General features: G+C 34.2%; 1 protein-coding gene across 1 annotated transcript in view; it reads right to left on the minus strand.

The window, feature by feature from the left end:
* Positions 1-24,668, minus strand: part of LOC139494783 (uncharacterized) — an 80,970-nt gene that overhangs the window by 21,161 nt on the left and 35,141 nt on the right. Inside the window, exons 4-5 of the mRNA XM_071282974.1 lie at positions 10,477-10,764; positions 7,414-7,611 (exon numbers count right to left, since the gene is read on the minus strand). Coding sequence (XP_071139075.1) covers positions 7,414-7,611; positions 10,477-10,764 — 486 coding nt within the window. The remainder of the gene's footprint in view (positions 1-7,413; positions 7,612-10,476; positions 10,765-24,668) is intronic.

Consider the following 24,668-nt stretch of genomic DNA (forward strand, 5'->3'; position numbering starts at 1 on the left):
ATGCATCCTCAGCATGATGGAGAGTTTGACATACTTTATAATTACTTTTACAGACAGCATTGTGATCTCCGAGTCTTACTGAAGAATGTATCCTCACCATGATAGAGAGTTTGACATACATTATAATTACTTTTACAGACAGCATTGTGATCTCCCAGTCCAACTGAAGAATGCATCCTCACCATGATAGAGATTTTGACTTACTTTATAATTACTTTTACAGACAGCATTATGATTTCCTATTCCCTCTGAAGAATGCAGCCTCACCATGATGGATAATTTGACATACTTTATAGTTACTTTTACAGACAGCATTGTGATCACTAAGTCCTACGGAAGAATGCATCCTCACCATGATGGAGAGTTTTACATACTTTTTAATTACTTTTACAGACAGCATTGTGATCTCCCAGTCCCACTGAAGAATGCATCCTCACCATGATAGAGAGTTGGACATACTTTTTAATTACTTTTAGAGACAGCATTGTGATATCCCAGTTCCAGTGAAAAATGGATCCTCACCATGATGGAGATTTTGACATACTTTATAACTACTTTTACAGACAGCATTGTGATTTTCCAGTCCTATTGATGATTGAATTCTCATCATGATAGAGAGTTTGACATACTTTATAATTAATTTTACAGATAGGATTGTGATTTCCCAGTCCCACTGAAGAATACTTCCTCGGCACGATGGAGAGTTTGACATACTTTATAAGTACTTTTACAGACAACATTGTGATCATTTAGTCCTACGGAAGAATGCATCCTCACCACGATGGAGAGTTTGATATACTTTATATTTACGTTAACAGACAGCATTGTGGTCTCCGAGGCCTACCGCAGAATGCACCCTCACCATGATAGAGAGTTTGACATACTTTTTAATTACCTTTACACACAGCATTGTGATATCCGAGTCCCACTGAAGAATACATCCTCACCATGATGGAGAGTTTGACATACGTTTTCATTACTTTTAGAGACAGCGTAGTGATATCCCAGTCCCACTGAAGAATGAATTCTCACCATGATAGAGAGTTTGACATACTTTATAATTACTTTTACAGACAGTATTGTGATTTCCCAGTCCAACTGAAGAGTGCAGCCTCAACATGATAGATAGTTTGACATGCTTTTTAATTACTTTTACAGACAGCATTGTGATATCCCAGTCCCACTGAAGAATACATCCTCACCATGATGGAGAGTTTGACATACGTTTTCATGACTTTTAGATACAGCGTAGTGATATCCCAGTCCCACTGAAGAATGAATTCTCACCATGATAGAGAGTTTGACATACTTTATAATTACTTTTACAGACAGCATTGTGATTTCCCATTCCAACTGAAGAATGCATCCTCACCATGATAGAGAGTTTGACAGACTTTTTAATTACTTTTAGAGACAGCATTGTGATATCCCAGTCCCACTGAAGAATGAATTCTCACCATGATAGAGAGTTATAAGTACTTTTACAAACAGCATTGTGAGCATTATGTTCTACGGAAGAACGCCTCCTCACCATGATGGAGAGTTTGACATACTTTATGATTACTTTTACAAACAGCTTTGTGATCTCCGAGTACTACCGGAGAACCTTACCATGATGGAGAGTTTGACATACTTTATAAGTACTTTTACAGACAACATTGTGATCATTAATTACTACGGAAGAATGCATCCTCACCATGATGGAGAGGTTGACATATTTTATAATTACGTTTACAGAGAGCATTGTGGTCTCCGAGGCCTACCGCAGAATGCACCCTCACCATGATAGAGAGTTTGACATACTTTACTATTACTTTTACAGACAGGATTGTGATTTCCCAGTCCCACTGAAGAATGCATCCTCACCATGGAGAATTTGACATACTTTATATTTACTTTTCCAGACAGCATTGTGATATCTTAGTCCTACCGGAGAATGCATCTTCACCATGATAGAGAGTTTGACATACTTTAAAATTACTTTTACAGACAGCATTGTGATATTCCAGTCCTACGGAAGAATGCATCATCACCATTATGGCATGTATGGAGAGTTTGAAATACTTTATAGTTACTTTTACAGACAATCTTGTGATCTCCAAGTCCTACAGAAGTATGTATCATCACCATGATAGAGAGTTTGACATACATTATAATTACTTTTACAGACAGCATTGTGATATCTCAGTCCCACTGAAGAATGCATCCTCACCATGATAGAGATTTTGACTTACTTTATAATTACTTTTACAGACAGCATTGTGATTTCCTAGTCCCACTGAAGAATGCAACCTCACCATGATGGAGAATTTGACATACTTTATAGTTACTTTTACAGACAGCATTGTGATCACAAAGTCCTACGGAAGAATGCATCCTCACCATGATGGAGAGTTTGACATACTTTTAAATTACTTTTACAGACTGCAATGTGATCTCCCTGTCCCACTGAAGAATGCATCCTCACCATGATATAAAGTTGGACATACTTTTTAATTACTTTAAGAGACAGCATTGTGATATCTCAGTTCCACTGAAGAATGCATCCTCACCATGAGGGAGATTTTGACATACTTTATAATTACTTTTACAGACTGCATTGTGATCTCCCAGTGCCACTACAGAATGCATTCTCACTAGGTTAAAGAGATTTACATACTTTACAATAACCTTTCCAGCCAGCATTGTGATTTTCCAGTCCCAATGAAGAATGCAACTTAACCACGATAGAGAGTTTGAAATACTTCATAACTACTTTTACAGACAGCATTGTGATCTTCCAGTCCCACTGATGAATGAATTCCCATCATGATAGAGAGTTTGACATACTTTATAATTAATTTTACAGATAGCATTGTGATTTCCCAGTCCAACTGGAGAATACTTTCTCACCACGATTGAGAGTTTGACATACTTTATAAGTACTTTTACACACAGGATTGTGATCATTAAGTCCTACGGAAAATCGCATCCTAACCGTGATGGAGAGTTTGATATACTTTATAATTACTTTTACAGACACCATTGTGATCTCCGAGTCCTACCACAGAATGCACCCTCACAATGATAGAGAGTTTGACATACTTTACTATTACTTTTACAAATAGGATTGTGATTTCCCAGTCCCACTGAAGAATGCATCCTAACCATGATGGAGAATTTGAAATACTTTATAATTACTTGTGATCTCCGAGTCCTACCGGAAAATGCATCCTCACCATGATAGAGAGTTTGACATACTTTACTATTACTTTTACAGACAGCATTGTGATCTCCGAGTCCTACCGGAGAATGCATCCTCACCATAATAGAGAGTTTCACATAGTTTATAATTACTTTTACAGACAGCATTGCGATTTTCCGGTCCTACGGAAGATTGCATCCTCATCATGATGGAGAGTTTGAAATACTTTATAATTACTTTCACAGACAGCATTGTGATTTCCAAGTCCCACTGAAGAATGTATCCTCACCATGATGGAGAATTTGAAATACTTCATAAGTACTTTTACAGATAGCATTGTGATCATTAAGTCCTACGGAAGAATGCATCCACACCATGATGGAGAGTTTGACATACTTTATGATTACTTTTATAGACATCATTGTGATCTCCGAGTCGTACCGGAGAATGCAACCTCATCATGATGGAGAGTTTGACATACTTTATAATTACTTTTACAGACAGCATTGTGATTTCCCAGTCCTACTGAAGAATAATGCATCCACACCATGATGGAGAGTTTGACATACTTTATAATTACTTTTACAGACAGCATTGTGATTTCCCAGTCCGACTGAAGAATGAATTATAATGATGGAGAGTTAACTTTATTATTACTTTTACAGACGACATTGTGATCTCCAAGTCCCAACGAACAATGTCTTTCCACCATGATAGTGAGTTTGTAATACTTTATAATTACTTTTGCAGACAGCATCGTGATCTCCTAGTCCTATTGAAGAACGCATCCTCACCATGATAAAGAGTTTGAAATACGTTGTAATTACTTTTACAGACAGCATCGTGATCTCCTAGTCCTACCGTAGAATGCATCCTCACCATGATAGAGAGTTTATAATACTTTATAATTACTTTTACAGACAGCATTGTGATCTCCGAATCCTACCGGAGAATGCATCCTCACCATGATAGAGAGTTTGACATACTTTATTATTACTTTTACATACAGCATTGTGATTTCCAAGTCCCTCTGAAGAATGCATCCTCACCGTGATAGAGTGTTTGACAGACTTTATAATTCATTTTGCAGACGGCATTGTTATCTCCCAGTCCTACTGAAGAATGCATTCTAACCATGATAGAGAGTTTGACATACTTTATAGTTACTTTTACAGACAGCATTATCATTTCCCAGTCCCACTGAAAAATGCATCATCACCGTGATAGACAGTTTGTAATACTTTATAATTACTTTTGCTGTCAGCATCTTGATCTCCTAGTCCTACTGAAGAATGCATCCTCACCATGATAGAGAGTTTGAAATACTTTATAGTTACTTTTACAGACAGCATTGTGATCTCCTAGTCCCACTGAAGAATGCATCCTCACCATGATGGAGAGTTTGACATACTTTATAATTACTTTTACAGACAGCATGATGATCTTCAAGTACTACTGAAGAATACATGTTCACCATAATTGAGAGTTTGACATACTATATAATTATTTTTAAAGACAGCCTTGTGATCTCCTAGACCTAGTCCTACTGTAGAATGCATCCTCACCATGATAGAGAGTTTGACATACTTTATAATTACTTTTACAGACACCATTGTGATTTTACAGTCGAACTGAAGAATGGATCCTTTCCATGATGGAGAGTTTGACATACTTTATGATTACTTTTGCAGACAGAATTGTGGTCTTCCAGTCCTAATGAAGAATGCATCCTCACCATGATAGAGATTTTGACACACTTAATAATTACTTTTGCAGACAGCATTATGAATTCATTGTCCAACTGAAGAATGCATCCTCACCATGATAGAGAGTTTGACATACTTTATAATTACTTTTACAGACAGCATTGTGATCTCCGAGTCCTACCGGAGAATGCGTCCTCATCATGATGGAGAGTTTGACATACTTTATAATTACTTTTCCAGACAACATTGTGATTTCCACGTCCCACCGAAGAATGCATACTCACCATGATAGAGGGTTTGACATACTTTATAATTCATTTTGCAGACAACATTGTTACCTCCCAGTCCTACTGAAGAATGCATTCTCACCATGATAGAGAGTTTAACATACTTTATAGTTACTATTACAGACATCATTAAGATCTCCCACTCCCACTGAAGAATGCATCCTCACCATGTATGAGAGTTTGACATTCTTTATAATTACTTTTACAGACAGCATTGTGATTTCCCAGTCCCACTGAAGAATGCATATTCACCATGATAGTGAGTTTGAAATACTTTATAGTTACTTTTACAGACAGCATTGTGATCTCCTAGTCCCACTGAAGAATGCATCCTCACCACGATGGAGAGGTTGATATACTTTACAATTACTTCTACAGACATCATTATGATTTCCTAGTCCCACTGAAGAATGCATACTCACCATGATATAGAGTTTGACATACTTTATAATTACTTTTACAGACAGCATTGTGATCTCCAAGTCCCACTGAAGAATGCATCCTCACCATGTTAGAGAGTTTGACTTACTTTATAATTACTTTTACAGACAGCATTGTGATTTCTTAGTCCCACTGAAGAATGCATCCTCACCATGATAGAGAGTTTGACATACTTATAATTATTTTTACAGACAGCATTGTGATTTCCTAGTCCCACTGAAGAATGCATACTCATCATGATGGAGAGTTTGACATACTTTATAATTACTTTTACAGACAGCATTGTGATTACCCAGTCCCACTGAAGAATGAATCTTCACCCTGATCGGGAGTTTGACATTCTCGTGTATAATATTTAAAATGTCTTCAGGTGCACACTAAGACAACACCGTACGAAAATTACGTAATAAGTTTGCGGTCGTATTAAAATGACTAAGAATTGCAAAATATTTTTCATTCTTATTCTTTTAATGCAAAAGCTGTGATCATGCACACATATTTAGTATGGAACTCCATAAGCACTACAAAAAGTATTTGTTCTTGAATGAAATTAGTATTGTGTCTATTTATAAAGCTATTCGTTCTACAAGTAATGAAAGGGAAAAAAAATGTTTTAAACTTATAACATCAGGGTGATTGAATATCTGAAAAAGTATTACCACTAGATTAGGTTTTTTTTCTCTTGTGACGTTTGAAATTGTATTCATTTATTATATGTATTATTATAAAATCACACACAAAAATCGAAAACGTGACAAAAAACGAAATTATGAAAGTGCATATCTCAGTCTTTATTTTATCTATGTTGTTTTTTGTGTACTATTATTTGTCTGTTTGTCTTTTTCATTTTTAGCCATGGCGTTGTCAGTTTATTTTCAATTTATGAGTTTTAATGTCCCGCTGGTATCGTTCGTCCCTCTTTCTTTCCCACGACATAAAATAATCGACAAAATCTCTTGAATCATCACAGGTTTCTAAAATTATTCGGTTAAAGATTATCTAATGAATGGCTCATAATTGGTTCGAGTATTTTGCCTTAACTTCGAAGTTTTCAACGCGTATGTATAAGTGCAAAATGTTAAAATGAGAACACTTACTCGATGCGGAGATGAAACGGAATTCAAATGTGTTTTGTGTAATTTCGGTAACCAGTACATGGTAGGTACTTTCAAGTGTTCGAAAGAGGCTTTGAGCTATGTAGTGATAGTGGTGTGCTTGTTAACGATTTGACTTTCTGTGGTGCGTACGGACCTTTATATAGAGGAATTGATAATTTCGTTTTGAAGAGCTTCCGTGTAGTTTATGCGTCACACCACCACTACATTATTTTCTGCCTTGTCTGCCTTGTCTGCCGGTATGAACACCAGCCGCTCTGCGAGTACCTTGGGTTTATTTTTTATTCTAGAAATGGGAATATCATGGATCCTATTATTAATTTCAGAATGAGATATTCGAATATTAACAGTATTCATAATTCTATTCAAATAATTGTCTAAAGATTTTTTGTCAGATTTTTCACCTTTGCACCAATTTTTTCAGTAGGCAGACAGATCCTTTTAATGAGCTGACGACACTGTTTCCAATCTATTATAGATTGAGGACGGTATTTCGGTCCTTTCTTGAGGTCTCCTGTAATGACGGGATAATAGGAACATATCTAAAACTAGATGTTTCGCAAACTCAAGTGGAAGGACTGCTTTCAATTCAGGAACAATGAAGTGACTCGGTTTGCAAATCTCTACTTCTTTAGTTTATTTATAGGAATGCTTATATATTTTGTAGATAATATACTTACAAAGACTCAATGATTCATCTACATCTAAATACGCGTTGACGTTCTTCTCTTCTATTAATTCACGTCCATTGCCTTTTCTTAATAAGTTTTCAACAAGCATCGTGAGTTGCTGGTTAAGTTTCCCATCTCGCAAATCTTTATTTTTCATCTCGAGATTCAACACTAAAGAGCCTTTACTTAAAGATTGGCCTTCAACATCTGGAATTGTAAAGAATACAGCATACATCAATACAACTTGTTACTTAAAAAATCTCAAGACTAAAGATTCATGACAAGTACATTTTGTATTTATTTCATTAGACTGTTGAGACATGGATTTGCTGAAGTTCAAAATCAAAATTAGATGGCTTTTTATTTGTAATAAATTTTCCGCCAATACGTATATGACATTGCCATCCATTATGAATATGCATGTTTTATGTTACAGTATATAACTCATTAAGTCTTTACAAATTGTTAAATAAAATGTTAAACGTAATTTATAAAACTGAGAATGGAAATGGGGAATGTCAAAGACACAACAACAAGACCAAAGAGCAGAAAACAGCCCAAGACCACCAATGGGTCTTCAACACAACAATAACCGGAGGCGTATTTCAGATGACCCGTTAACAAAAATATGTTCAAGTTTAGTGAAAATTGACGTCACACCAAATTCCGAATTATATAAACGAACTAAAATTAAAAAAAAACATAAAAGACTACCAAGGCCGAAGGCGGTTTAAGACCTTGATAATAAAATATCTCATGTCGATCTTTTGTTATTTTTTTTTCCTTTATTGGCTTATTTTTTATAATTGTTCATGTCGAGGTTTGTGCGACATGTGCCTTTTGTACGAATCACGTTTCAGATTTCAAAGAACACATTTCAAACTTGACTTAAAAAACGTATACATATACAACTAATGATAAGTAAGGGAAGAAAATTTACAATTAAGTTAAATGAATTAAAATCTATTACCATAAAGATCAGGAACATTAAAGAAATGATTGAAATAATTGAGTTTTACAGGCACAAAGCCGGTCATCAGAAAATTCTAATGCAAAATAAACCAATCAGTCCATTTCAGTCATCATTTCAGTGTAAAACTCATCAGACGAAAATGATTTTATCGGCTTTGGCTATTAACGAAGGTGACATCATATACATGCTTATGGCGCTATAAGGATGTTAGAAAGATTAATATAAAGATACCAATGCAAAATTTCTGTAAATTGTGTTAATAGTTCTTTTAGTTGTCATGCTTTGATAACGACTTCAAGGAATTCATGTTTAGCCAGAATAATGATAAGGGTTAACTGTTTCACTCTATGAAGAGTCAACATAAATTCAGACCTTTTACGTATAGGAAAGTCTTGATAAAGAAGTACACCTCTAATTCCTTGTTTTATGTTATCGGTGTGTTCAAATCGGTCAGTTTTGAGCAACTTCTCTTAAACTCATATGTGCCTGCATATAAAGTAAATATATATCCCAGTTGCTATCATGATTTCTCGATAGAGGATTGCTGCTTACAAGGAAGCTATCAAACCCGACGTTCCAGTTGGTGATGTTCATCCCTAAGGAAATTTTAGGATGCCATCACTATCATCAATGCTGCCGTTTTTTTTCAGGCGTGGTCAATTTTGATTGCCCCCTTCGTGTTACTCATGACCAGACATTAAGAATAGACCTAGAATCTAAAACCTTTAAGAATCAAATCAATCGCCTTATCGGGATTTGGCGACACAGACAAGAACAACAGAATCCGACAACTTGACACAATAGCAGTGAAGTCATTTATAGAGAAGAAGTACCAGTCGATTATTAGTTGTACCAAAAATAGCTGCACATTGACGACTTTCATTCATACTGCAAAATAGTTGACGTCTTAGTTAAATTTTTAAATATTGAATCAAAGAGCAACAGTTTGATCTAAAGAATGAATCAAATGCAACGATTTTCTGTTATGTTGAATCTAAATTTAACGAGGAATTCCAGAGGAGGTATAAAAAAGCCGATTCGTTACCATGACAACCGTTACTTCGTAGATCTTCTAAGAAAATAAATCATACAATAAGGGATTGCTAACATTGTTCTTGTTTATCAAATTCATTAATCATCAGTATACGTATGTAACAAAGATATAATCTGTACTTTAGCTTCAAAATAAGTTTTCTTTAAGGGTCTTCAATCATCATACTAAAAAGTAAAAAAATAAAAAAAAGAATTCCAAGGAATTGTTCGCATGTTGTTTGTTATATATTAGCACGAAAAGCTCACATATAGAATATATTTATGCAAATCGCTTGGAGTTCTGCTGACGTAAGCAGTTGACAATAATCACACGAGCAAATTGAACTGGACAGGGATCAGATTTCTGTAGTTTTTATGTTTGTATTCTCAGTTCTCTAATTTTTTTTATAGGATAGTCATCAACAATAAGGAAATTTACATTAAACAAATAAATTCTTATTGATAAAAGGTGAAACTACAATTATATACATTTTTGAAGAAGTAAATTTTACAGTTTTGCATTTATTATCTGAATATCTGTAAGATGACTGACTGACAGCAGAGGGAGAGCGTTGTTTAAAAGAAATCGTTCAGTCGAATGATAATAATAGTAAAACAGAAAAAAAACTTGATGATAATGGGAGTTTTTCACGATCTTGACTGGCTATACAGCCCTCGAACGGTCGGTAAAACTTGATTGCCGTGCGAGCTACCATTTACACTACTACAAAATGTATATACTGAATATAACGTTATCTATATATCTACAGGAAACTACATTATAAAGGTAATTTGTAATAATATTTGTACATTTGTATTTGCTGGCGATTACATTTGATATAATTCAAGGCTTAAAACAAAGTTTTAAATTCGAACAAATTTTTCCTAATAGCCCGTTGATTTCAGAGACGATATCATTTTAACTAGTTGTACAATAGAAGGAAAATTGATACAATGAGATGATAAGACCAGTTTAATTGTACTTCTAGAGTTTTGAATATCGATAAACTACTGTCGCCTTGATTTATATTGGTGAACAAATATTTCAAAATATGATAAATACATACCTCCGTCAAATGTTACGACTACAGTTATTTCACTGTCTATCCATTTGAACGCCTGTTTCTCGAGAAGTATCTTGAAAAATTCTTCAACTATTTTTAGCAGTAGGTATTTGGTCTTCAAATGAAAGTTGTTGATGTCCACAATTAACTCAATGCATTTTTGTTCTACACTTTTCACTTGAACGGTTGATTCTACGTTGATATCATCTATCATATTTCTCAGAATTTCTATTTGTTCATCGCTATCTACAACGCCTTCGACTGTTAATCTCAGTAGTGTTGAACTATTATCTGTAAAAGGATATACACTTTGTTTCATTAATATATGCTACCTCCATCGTATGATTATGCGTTCCTATAGCTCTCACTATAGTTCCTCAGGCAAAATTAATGTTCAGTGGATTTCGCTATTTATGTTAGGTCCCCTTCAGACACACCCATTCTAGTAGTATTTACAGGTGTTTTTTAACATCCACCAGAGTAGAGGTGGTGGACAGAGGGTTACTGCTCTCTCCAACCAACCACCTCCCATCCTGTTACATAGATATTTCTCCGATAGTTTAGTTTTACCTAAATACTTTCATAGAAATTGATCCAATATTCACCCATTTTGTTGCTAATCGTATCTCTGGCCTTACATTGATACTTTGCTGAATTTCATAGAAATTGATACAAATCCACCCAGTTTGGAGTGGATCATAACTCTTGCCTTACATTGATACTGTGTTATGTACGTATTGATTCGGTTTTATTTTCGGAATAGTGTTTATTCAAGGGAAACCTTCATCAGAAACCACTCCTTTTGTTTTTCATTTCCTTTTATTTCTTTTTTTGATAACTGTTATTATTTTTTTTAACACATCAACCTCTTATGGTAAAAAATATTAAAAAAATAAGTACATTTTTCAATAATTTAAAGGGTATTATCACTGCATTACAAACATATCTGAACACCTTTCATGTATTTATTATACAGCTGATACTGTCAGAGTTAACATCCAGAAAAGGGGGTGACAAACATTTTCTTAGGGTTATTTGAAAGTATAGAGTCAATGTATAATATATATGCTCCTAGCAATGATTTTGTTCAGAAAATGATAGTTTGAACAAATATTGCTTAGGTGATTTGAAATGGAAATTTTGTAAACCAAGGCATTAAGTCTCAATGGGAACCAAATTAACTTTTCAACTATTTTCTTTATTTGAAAAATTTGATGATACTTGATGGAAAAAAATACAGAAATAATATTAAATATTTTATCATTATAAATCAAACATTTATTAAAAATGTGTCATTCTCAAAATCGTTGTTTTCTGTTTCTATGGAAACTGGTTGTTTGATTTGAGGATAGAGATAACTAAGTAACTGTTTTCTTTACTTTTCTGTTATGATGCTTATGTATATAATATTTAAATGAATTGCGCTATGATTAAATAAAATTATAAATAATTTAGCTTACTGTAAAAACAAATATCAGCCGTAAAAAAAATGAGACAAAAACAACTTTTTTATTTCAAAAATCTAAAGGAGGCTACATACACAATAACTGTTTAGTGTCTTTAAATATCAGGTGTATTTGTACGAGGCTAGGAAACAAGGTGTATTCGAGCTTTTAGCTATTGTCTTTATCCTGCTATTTATTATGGCACCCTCAACGGAGTTGGGGTGACGTATTGTTATTCATCGATTCTTTTTTTCCTTATTCTTCTTCCACACATTTTGTCCACGCGGTTTCTTGGAATTTAGTTGACCAATGTTGATGGAAGTATACCACAATGTGCACCAGCATGTGAAGTTGTGCACCTGACTTTGGAATGGTTAAAATGGCTGCCGTTTCAATGGAAACAGCAAAAATCCGAAAATATTCAAAGTATTCCAAACTGCACGAAACTTCACTTAAATATTAACAGGCATGCCCTGAGCTGCATTTTGATCTTGGAATTTTCAAAATGGCTGCCGTTACCATGGAAACAGCTAAAATATCAAAAATTCTAACTCTTTCGTTATAAGATCCAACTGGATGAAACTTTATGAAAATGTTCTCCAGTATGCCAAGATGTCAAGACAATATTTGGATAGTTCAAAATGGCTGCCGTTGTCATGGAAACTGGGGCCAAGTTTTGCATTGAACCTATGGAAAAATGCATAAAATCAGCATTTTCTCAGAGAGTAGTGTACCAAAGTAAATGAAACTGTATTGATATATAACATGACATGTGGCAATGAGATGTCTGCTTTTAGAATTTTGGAATTATCTACTGTAACCATGGTTGCCGCACAAATGTTTAAAATTTCCAAAAAAAAACTAAGTGCTGCAAACTGGATGAAACTTTACACAAATAGTGACTGACATGTGCGGAGTTGCATTTTGAAGTTGGAATTTCCAAAATGGCCGCCGTAACCATGGAAACAGCAAAATTGTCCAAAATTTCAAAATGCTCCAAACTTACTGAAATTTTGCAAAAATGATAACTTCCAGGTGTAGATGCACTCTTTGACTTTAGAATTTCAAAATGGCTGCCGCTCGCCTGGCAATGGGGGGACGAGGGTGCCATCCGTTATTGCTAGCAATTACAAATCTAGTTCTGAATATTATTTGTGTTTTGAAAGAGACAAAAACACATATTTTGCATTTATTTTCGATTTGAAATCCCTTGAGGCCCGTGCAGTAATACGATATAGTAATCACACATTCAGCTGGAGACGGGTTTGCAAAAAAAGAATCTCGAATGGTCAACAATAATAAATCGCTAAAGGTGAATAATTTTCTATTTTAACATAACTCACTAATTTCAACAGTAAAAAAAACGAAACATTGTTCAATTTGAAACAGGAGTGTACGAGTTCAGACTCGACATTCACGAAACATGCATGATGAAATTGACATGATTGTTTTTGTTACACAATAATACACATTTAAAGTTGTCATTGTAGAAAAGACTGCTGTTTATGTTACCAGAAAATTGGTGTGATTCTTATTGCTCTAAAGAAATGTTTAAAAACAAACAAAACGTGTAAAAACAATCGTAAATTCGCAATTAATACGTCATCGGAATGCGACTGGCCGCATAACACATTCTGAGGACACGCAGGCTCATACAATATTCAGTCCGGCAGTGGGCGGAGCTTTAAAGCGATATCTGTATAGTATACAGTATACAGCATAACGATATCTGTAGGGCTGTGTCTGTTTAGTAGAACACCAAATTGGAGGATAAAACCGAATATTTTTAATATGTTATAGACAAAGGTCCAATTATTGCATTCATAATTGAACTGCAGGTCGTATTGTTTTTTTGCATTTTCAAACAGGAAAATCAACTCCAAACACTTTTGCATTTACAACCAGTAGTTCGTCATCTTTCATTCTTTTATTTAAAATGTTTATTTTTCTTCAGAAATTAGAGCGTTTTCAAGGATTGAGTTCATATGATTGTAAATAGCAATGTCACATTTTTCAGGGGAAGCTATTGCTCTGATTGATTTCCAATGATTTGTCGATATGAATTTCCGTGATCATGGTGGAAGGTAAATTCATTATTGAATGGATGATGAGTTTTGTTATTTCAACCAGAATTTCATTGTTAGGTTTTGTTAAAGGGTATTCCATTTTTAAGCGCTTGTTGTAACGCTTGTGTGATTTTCTCAAATCTGAGATTGGAATAAAGTGATGTTATATCATATGTAACAAGTAGTTCATTATTATCAAATGTACAGTTTTCTGTATTTGCACCTGGCTTTAGTCTTTTTCTTGTTTTTATTAAGTCCACTATGTTTCGGCCAGATATATGATTCACATTGAATGGGTGGATATTGGATCAGTTTCTATGAAATTGTGTTCTCATTTTAAATGCTGTCTAAAAGTTTAAGAAGGACTAATCTTAAATCATTTATGATCACTTTAAATGATATAAATCGGCTCTCGATTAACTGTTTTCTCCTACATTCTCCTATCCTATCTCACAACCCTTTCTCCCACCTCCCAATCCCTTGCCTTCCACTCCCACCACATATTTTCCCATCTCCCAACAACCTTTCTTCCATCTCCTCTTTTTAGCTGTCTGACCCATTCAGAGTAATGGTGACACAATCAAATGTAATCAAATATGTTATGCAATAAGGAGAAACAAAAATGGTTGAAAGAAAGTAAACAAGAAACAATAATCGTAATAATATTATTCCTTTATACAAACATTTAGACAATGTTATGAACTCAGGTTTGATATAAGTTAGAGTCAATGCAAATATCCTAGTGTTTAAACGAGTTCGTTGTGACGTTTTGTTTTAGATTTATGAGTTTGACTGTCCCTTTGGTATCTTTCGTCCCTCTTTTACGATTCGTATTGTTATAACTTGACAAATAAAGATGTTCTGTTTAAATCACCACTGTGTTCACACTAGTCTGTTTGTATTTCTTTTAAAAAATGCAGCAATGAATGTATTATCTTTTTTTATCAATCGTGGAAATTGATACTCACTCTCTAATTGAACCAAATCATGTCAATTTATGTTGTTTGAGAAATTTAAAGATGAACAATAACAATGAATAAAAAAATTTATCAATTGTGTGTGCCCTATGGATCGTTTTGAAAATGAGATTTAATGTATCTTTAAGTATATTAAGATATATACTTGCAAAAAAGTCGGTAAGAAAATAACCCACAAAAAAAAAAAACAAAAAAAAACAAAAAAAAAAACCAACGGTTAGATTTTAGAATAAGGTAATAAATTAGATCTTCTATCTTGCTCGGTCCTGAAATTAAATAGTCACACTGTGTCCGGGTCTGATTATGCCCAAACATGTTATTATATGAATAATTTAAAATCAGATATAATTACATTTCTTTTATTCTATGATCAAGCATAAACAAATGCTGATCCGCCATTTTGACACTACGACATCTCTTTTCTTAGTAGTAAGCGCATCACAGTTCATAGTTGTCCGAATTATCGGAGTTGTATGCGTATGTGTCATTGTGAAAAATACTGTATTGTGGTTCCTTTAAGATCAGACCGTTCATGAAACTTTGTTGATACACTCCTTTTTGTTATCTCGTGAAATCTTAAACTTCAGGCCGACTCGACACCTGAAATAAGAGGCAACCCAGGGCTTTTTTCAACGTTTTTCGTAGTGACCGCGAGCGTTTTGAGTTTGTTAATCATGATTATTGATAAGTCGTCAGCTCAGAAAACGGTGATCGACAATCCGTGCACATACATATTCAGTGCATTTTTAAACATTGAAAGTTCAATACTTTTATGGATCCTGCCAGCTCTTTATAGGTTATCATTTAAACCAAAGAGATTTACAAAGACCAATCCACAGGTCGACAAGCTTTAAGATCCTGTCGGTCATCCATTCAGTCAGATTGTTATCTTCATGTGTCTTTCGTTTTGTCTGATTCGTCTTCCGATATGCTGTAGTCCCCTATATCTTCATTCCAATTCGTGACTGTTGTAAAGGTATCGAGTATTCTGGACGTGTGTGAGATATTGATGTGCAACCGCAATTATTTTGGGGTTCTCACTTTCAGAACAACCAACAGAAAGCCGAACTCATAACCTCATTGAACTAATGTACAAAGAAGTCCGGTCAAGACGGGGAAATCTGTCTTCCGAAAGTCTTATTATTTGTCAATCTATGGATCTATGGGATTGCTATGAGATTTTGTCTCTGTGGAGGGTCTTAACCAAAATACTTATTGCCACATGTCTTCAAAATAATATGTGTATGCATAGGAGGAGGTTCGAATAACGATCACGCTTAATAAAATTGGAAACTAAAGCGTGTCTTTCCCTGGAAATGATGTCTCCTTTTCCGCATATTATTCAGCAAAACCTCGTCGAATCATTCTTCGACCATATTGTCTCTTCTCTAGAAAACACGTCAACAGTTTGGCCAAGAGGGTTTACGTCTACATCTAGACGGACCACTTTTTACGAAATTGCAAAGTGGCCACGAACAAATCGTTCATATTTCTTTTATACAGATCTGAAAGCGAAGCCTGACAATCATTCAATCTGCACATTTATGTCTTGCAAACAGACATATGACTCTTTACCCGTACCACAGTCATAACTTGGGACAAAGACATGGAAGAAGACGGCATACCGGAAGAAGCGTTCGATACATCGGAAAAAGAAACGTCAAATAGATATAGCTTTGATCCAAGGAAAGCTAGAGAGAAACGTAAATGTTCCATGCACCTTCGGATCTGTTATGTGCACCTTCGGCTTATTTTTAAATGTTTGTCGGGCAGAGTTTGCCTCGCAGACGAATAACCAAAATTCATAATTGACAGACTGAAATGTTCGTTCTCAATACGATAGTTGTGATAAAACGGAAACTCATTGAGTTTCGTTTTATTCTACAGCATCGAGTCTAACCGAATGTTCCATTCAATTGGGAAACCGCCAGAAATGTATAAATGAAGTTTTTGAAAACATGATCGTTAATCGACCACACTACTGTTTTTTCTAAATGTCAAATACAATCCGAAGCTGATGACTTTTTTTGCTTCCTACGTGGGAAAAGATGCCGTGGATTTAAGTTGGAGAACAAATTTTCAACAATAGATTTAAACGCAAACAAAAGAAAACTCATTTCTAAGATTCATTAAAATTTGCCAACAAATCAAACTCATTTTGATGTTTGATTGAAAATCGAAAGAAAAGAAGGCAGAATACGAAAAGAAAGATAAAACAAAGAGTCTAAAATTATCTAAACAGAGATGTTTCTTGTTTGAAGACCTGAATAAGATCGTGCATTCGAAAAAGTGAGACGCATTTTTCAATTTGACAATACTGACTCGTCTCAAGTGCAACTATTGATATACAGAATAATAAAGGTAGATGATGCTTTAAACTGACGTACTATCGAAGAATTCGATTGGTCGGTGTTGTTAATTCAACGCTATAAATGTCAATAAAATGGCAGGAAGAACAATATGTAGTGTATCCTATTTCTGAAATTGTTATCTTAAATCGTAGCACTTTTAATGGTTTGCAATTAAATATAATAAACTTAAAAATTTCGAAAATTAGGAATGCATCACTCTGATGCCTAGTTACGATTCCATGTCCGAGCTTTTAACCTTTTTTTTTTGTTATGGCACCTTTTCAACGTTTGTATAATATTTTGCATTTTCAGGTATTTTGGCCTCGAGCAGCACCAAAGAGACATCAATTGTCAAAATGCCAATATGTAGCAGTAAAACTGCACCTATTAATGTTTATAATCATAAAAGAATAAACTGTTATCATAGAGATAAGTCTCTTTGTTTTGTAATTTTGATAATGTAAATGTTGAAATTAAAAATGGCAACACTTAAGTTTTGCAAATATTCAAAGTCAATGAACCATGACTGAAGTTACATGGCTAAACAATCTCAATGGAAATGAGATGTGCCAATCGTGATACATCTGTAAACCAAATACTATTGACTTTTCATAAGCAGTCCCCTTTAAACAAACCTAAACACAAACTAATACATGTAAACTAAGCAAAATCAAAAAATCAAAAAACAAAACTTATGGACGGGGTCAAATAATCTCCATTAAAATGAGATCTGCCATTGCTTATACAACTGCATACCAATTTTCATTAACTTACCATCAGTGGTTCCCCATAAACTGACCTAATCCCAAACTAATACATGAAAACTAAGCAAAAGTTTCAAAGTCAATAAACCATACCTGAGGGAGCGGGGCCAAATAATCTTCATGGTAATGAAATGTGCCAATACTAATACAACTGCATACCAAATACTTTTGACTTACCACTAGTGGTTCACCATAAACTAGACCTAATCACAAACTAATACATTGTTGACGCCCCCATCGCCGGCACCGCCGACGCTGGAAACAGCATACCTATGTCTCGCTTTTTGACTCCGTCAAGCGAGACAAAATCAAATGATATGGAATGTCTATCCAGAACAAAACATCAGAATATGCTCTGTAAAAACACACAAATAGCAAACAAACAGCAATTTTATAGATGTTCGTCATCTTAGAGTCACAATGAGGCCTTCAACACGGAGCAAAAAACCTCACCTCACTTCAATTTTTTTAAGACTGCCCTAGCAACGGTTTGAGCGGACTTCTTTGCAAAATGATTCGGATAGACTTTGTAAGATGTAACACCTCCCAATCGGAACATGCTGGAAAGTAATACATATTTAAAACAAAACAGCTCCTTCGCATAGGTGTAAATATCAAACTTTGTAGAGTATATGTATAGTTTGTTTAAGTTATATGTAAAATAACATGTTTGAACAACATTTGACCCGGGTACAGTGTGTATTGTTATATTGATATTTGATCATAGAGAAGCAAAACAACGAACGATTATAACACAGGAGTTACATCACACCTGATTACACAAACGATCATTAAATTGTTTAAATGTTTGAGTAAATAGAATTCCGTTAGCATAAAAAAAACTTAGATGGGGTATGATTGCCAAATAAGACAATTCTCCACCAGAGACCAACTGACATAGGAGTTAACAACTATAGGTCACCATATAATGGCCTTCAATAATGAGTAAACCTATACCGCCTAGACAACTATTAAATGTATCAAATGACAATTGTAAAATAAGTAAAACGAGAAAACTAACGGTCTAATTTATGTACAAAACAATGAACCATAAACAAATACTAGTATGATATACAGCAACAAACGAGAACCACTGAATCGCATGTGCCAAACTTAGGACAGGCACATAAAGAATGTGGCGAGTTTAAACATGTTTAAAATCATATGTGGTTTTGTTATCGGCACTGTAATGAACAAAAATTTTATGCATATAATATTAAAAAGTACTAAAAATTCAAACCTGAGTTTTTTTTACTAGTTTGCTCGGGAAATATTTCAGTCTATCATTTAGTTTATAGATTGTTTTAACTTTTTACTAAACAAACGGCTGTCAGGGTGAAAACGAATCGGATTTTTCCTGCAGAGGTCGAACCCTGTACAGTTGAACAAGTATGGACACAACAGCTTAAAACTACTCTAAATTAGCATTGTAATTGAATATTTAACACAGCATAGTTTTGTGACCCAAATTAGTTTGGTCGAAGAACTGAAAAATTTGAAATCGAATATTATTATGGTCCAATATCTAAAATCTAAGTACATTGATAGAATCAGCATATTAAAGAACCCCAAGAATTCAATTTTTGATGAAATCAAACAAAAGTTTAATTCATGACTCTTTGGGCCTCAGTATGGTTTTACCTAATTAATGATACAAATACAGGTTTTGATTCAGACATTTAAAGAATCCTACATATATTCTATTTATGTTGAAATCAAACACCGTTAAATTGTGGACCCCGATTTGGACCAACTGGAAAACTGGGCCCAAATTCATAATTCTTAATATATGTTTATTAATAGACAGTATAAGTTTAGCTTTTAAAGGAGTTCGCTTCATAAATAAGATTATATATATATAGCATTCAGAAAATTACTTTATACAGAATAACAAACAAACCTACCACAAAATTCTTCAAACAATTTACCAAAAGAAAATAAAAATAAATGGAGAATGTGTCCCCATGAACACAGATGATGCCCCCGCTTGCATACAACATTATAAAGGGACATAATATGTTCCTTATGTCGTAACTACAATACCATTCCCTTTTTACGAATATGATCTACCGAATTAGTCTATTGACCGGATTTGTAATAACATAAGCCACACGACGGGTGCCACATGTGGAGCTGGATCTGTTTACCCTTCTGGAGCACCTGAGATCACCCCCAGTTTTTGTTGGGGTTATATGAGTTTGTCTGTCCCTCTAGTGTCTTTCATCCATCTTCGAAGAAAGATTAAAGTAACGCTACCCAAATATGTACTTTACTTGTGGTAGTAAGTATTGTGTATAAGTTGCACAACATTTGGTTTAGGCAAATAGTTATCAAAGGTACCAGGATTATAATATAGTACGCCAGACGCGCGTTTCGTCTACACAAAACTCATCAGTGACGCTCATATCAAAATGTATATAAAGCCAAACAAATACAAAGTTGAAGAGCATTGAGGATCAAAAATTCCAAAAAGTTGTGCCAAATACGGCTAAGGAAATCTATGCCTGGAATAAGAAAATCCTTAGTTTTTCTAAAATATTTAAACTTTTGTTAACAGGAAATTTATAAAAAAATGACCACATTTTTGATATTCATGTCAACACCGAAGTGTTGACTACTGAGCTGGTGATACCCTCGGGGAAGAAACGTCCATCAGCAGTGGCATCGACCCAGTGGTGTATATAGTTATCAAAGTACCTGGATTATAAATTAGACACCAGTAACGTGACGTCATTCAAATGAAAACTTACAAACTGGAGGTTATTATGTTACCTGTACGATTCAAATTCGAATAAAATTACATTAAAACGGCGAATTCGAGGTAGGTGTTGTTTTATCTTCGATTATATAGCAGTATTCGAACATTTTCGATTCAATCAATTCAAAATGGCGGGTCCCTCCTTAGTTACGCCTGGATAACTGTGGATTTGACGGCAATTTTTAGCCAATGAAAAAAATTGTTACATAAAAATTGCATTAGAATGTAGGATGAATTACCTACAAATGTCAAATTCCAGGGAATATTTCTTTTCGACCTATTTTCTTATACAACCAAAAGTGACGTACCAAAATTTGGTGGTATTACACCTAGAATAACTATTATGGCAGTAAGCTATATAAAAATGTTTGACTTCAGAGATATTAATTGAATACGTATGTGTTGCTAGCCTTTTGCGTCACATGCTGATATTCTGTTGAAATTAACCAAAACAAAAGGAGTCCTTTATTACAGAAGGTAAATAAGGCTAAGTTGGTATATTGCTTTCAGCTTTTTCCATGTGCTTTAAGTATTAGATTCAATACAAAGGTAACAAAGAAACAGACCGGTTACGACCGTTTCCGGATAGTTTTTCTGCATCGCCGAGTAAGTAGACAGCAGCTTGTTTCTGGCCTGTTTCTTGTTATCTTTGTTTTGTATCTGACTTGTAAAACGTTTCAAGAAAAAAGAAGTACATTTTGCATTTAGAAAAATTTGTAACATTTAGCATATTAGAAACATTAATGGCCGTATACCAGTAAATGTAATTTAACCAACCATTTTTTTTTATCTTTCCTTCAGTCCAGAGTTTTTTCTCTCAAGAAATTCAAGAATCTAATTATTTTATAGAAAAAGAACATGTCAAGTTAAAGATGAATGTCGTACACATTTGAGACTTTCAAAAATGCAACTTCGCAAATAAGTAATGTATGAAAAAGGTTTCAGAGTCAAGCAAGCTAACCTTTGATTTTTATTTAGAAAAAACGGATGGGGTTAAAATAAATTTAAAATTAACAGGCTTGATTCTTTTATGTTGAAGAAATGCAGGATGGGACATTCCATTCCTCGATTCCCCTTTAAAATATATTTTGGATTATTTTTTTAATTTTATCCTTAATATTTTATATAGTGTTGATCAGGATTTAACACGTGTCACAATATGACCCAACAGTAGCTTACCGTCAAAACTTGGTGACGTAGTATTAAGTTGAATGATTTTTTTCAAGATTTGCTACCTTTTTGAACATGCATTACACGGACACTTTTTATTAATAGGATCACTCGTGCATTTCTGATTTGATAGGGATTTTGTCTTTTAGTTAAATTTGATTTTTTTTTATTGAAATATAAACCAGCATTTCTTTACTTTCAGCATTTTCCAGAATACCATTCATATGCATATATTGAGAAGAACAAATACATTTACGGACCGACAATTTAGCGTCAAAAAGGGGGGTATGTTGTTTTTTTCTGAGTACGAAAGTGATTTATTTTTTTAACGCCGTCACCCAATTTTTAGCTCATCTAGCCCAAAGGGCCAAGTGAGCTTTTCTCATCACTTGGCGTCCAGTCAGTCGTCCGTCGTCGTCGTCGTCCGTCGTTAGCTTTTACAAAAATCTTCTTCTCTGAAACTACTGGGCCAATTTTTACCAAACTTGGCCACAATCATTATTAGGGTATCTAGTTTAAAAATTGTGTCCGGTGACCCGGCCAACAACCAAGATGGCCGCCATGGCTAAAAATAGAACATAGGGGTAAAATGCAGTTTTTGGGTTATCACTCAAAAACCAAAGCATTTAGAGCAAATCTGACATGTGTAAAAAAGGTTAATCAGGTCAAGATCTATCTGCCCTGAAATTTTGAGATGAATCGGACAACCCGTTGATAGGTTGCTGCCCATGAATTGGTAATTTTAGGGAAATTTTTCTGTTTTTGGTTATTATCTTGAATATAATCATAGATAGAGATAAACTGTAACAGCAAAAATGTTCAGTAAAGTAAGATCTACAAATAAGTCATCAGGACCAAAATAGTCTGTTAACCCCTTTAGGAGTTATTGCCCTTTATAGTCAATTTTTAACCATTTTTCGTAAATCTTAGTCATCTTTTACAAAAATCTTCTCCTCTGAAACTACTGGGCCAAATTAAACCAAACTTGACCACAATCCTTATTGGGGTATCTAGTGAAAAAATTGTGTCCGGTGACCTGGCCAACCAACCAAGATGGCCGCCATGGCTAAAAATAGAACATAGGGGTCAAATGCAGTTTTTGGCTTATCACTCAAAAACAAAAGCATTTAGAGCAAATCTGACATCGGGTAAAAAAATTTATCAGGTCCAGATCTATCTGCCCTGAAATTTTGAGATGAATTGGACAACTCGTTGATAGGTTGCTGCCCCTGAATTGGTAATTTTAAGGACATTTTGCTGTTTTTGGTTATTATCTTGAATATTATTATAGATAGAGATAAACTGTAAACAGCAAAAATGTCCAGCAAAGTAAGATCTACAAATAAGTCAACAAGACCAAAATGGTCTGTTGATTTCTTTAGGAGTTATTGCCCTTTATAGTTAACCATTTTTCGTAAATCTTAGTAATCTTTTACAAAAATCGTCTCCTCTGAAACTACTGGGCCAAATTAAACCAAACTTGGCCACAATCATCATTGGGGTATCCAGTTTAAAAAATGTGTGGCGTGACCCGGCCAACCAACCAAGAAGGCCGCCACAGCTAAAAATAGAACATAGGGGTAAAATTCAGTTTTTTGCCTATAACTCAAAAACCAAAGCATTAAAGGGAAAATTCGCGATTTTTTACTTATGGTTTTAATATGTTCATTATAACATAATATATATATTCGCAAAGTTTTATCGCGATCTGTGCAGTAATAAAGGAGAAATTCAATAATTAATGAAAAAATATTAACTACTTCCTGTAGGTCGTGACGTTTTCTCCTGGTTTTTTCATGTCGGGATTTAAAATACAATTATTAAAAGTCTTGGTTTTTAATCATATTTTAACGTAATCGTAAGCGCGCCGATGACTTATGCTTTATCAAATAACCATCCGATAATAAGAAGATAAAACGCACAGACGTACAATTGTACACATTCATGGGATAAATTTTCTATGTAAAACGTATATATTCGAATTATTTTTGTAGACAACACAAAAAGTTATAAATTTTTTTTAATTAATGCATTTTCGGACTAATTAGGTGAACAAATTAAGGTACAATAATCTGTAAAGACAATATGTTGGTGTACTCTTATTGACCTTTTACTATCTCTGCTATGACTAGATTTATACGATGTGTGTATTCACGGTTCTTTGGCAATAGAACTTTTCAACATCTCTCGACTCCGACTAATGACACCTACAGATTACAGGTAAAATGGATGTGTCGTCTCAAAGACAAAACACATCATGATTATCAATACGTAACATATTGGATTGGCGGTTATATACTGTCTTGACTATATAGCTTCAGAATATATATCAACCAAATAAATAAATATATGTCTCTGTCATATAATATTCTTATTTTTATGTATTTATACGACATTTTATGTTGAATTGATTAAAACAAATACAGCAACCATTCTGCATCATGATCCGCTTTCTCTTCAATTTTATGATTAAGCGAATCTTTTACCAAATATTTGCCGCATGTAAATAACGATTCATTTGTTGGTGTAAAAGCTTTTATGTCATTTATGATCCGCTGCATTTCCAGGAGGACTGTGTTCTCCTTAGAGACAAAGTTTATCCAAATCGTCATCCTTTAGTTACACCATTTACAACACCTCAAATTAATTGTAAAGCATAACATT

This window comes from Mytilus edulis, chromosome 11 (genome assembly GCF_963676685.1).
Source record: "Mytilus edulis chromosome 11, xbMytEdul2.2, whole genome shotgun sequence".
NCBI classification, from domain to species: domain Eukaryota; kingdom Metazoa; phylum Mollusca; class Bivalvia; order Mytilida; family Mytilidae; genus Mytilus; species Mytilus edulis.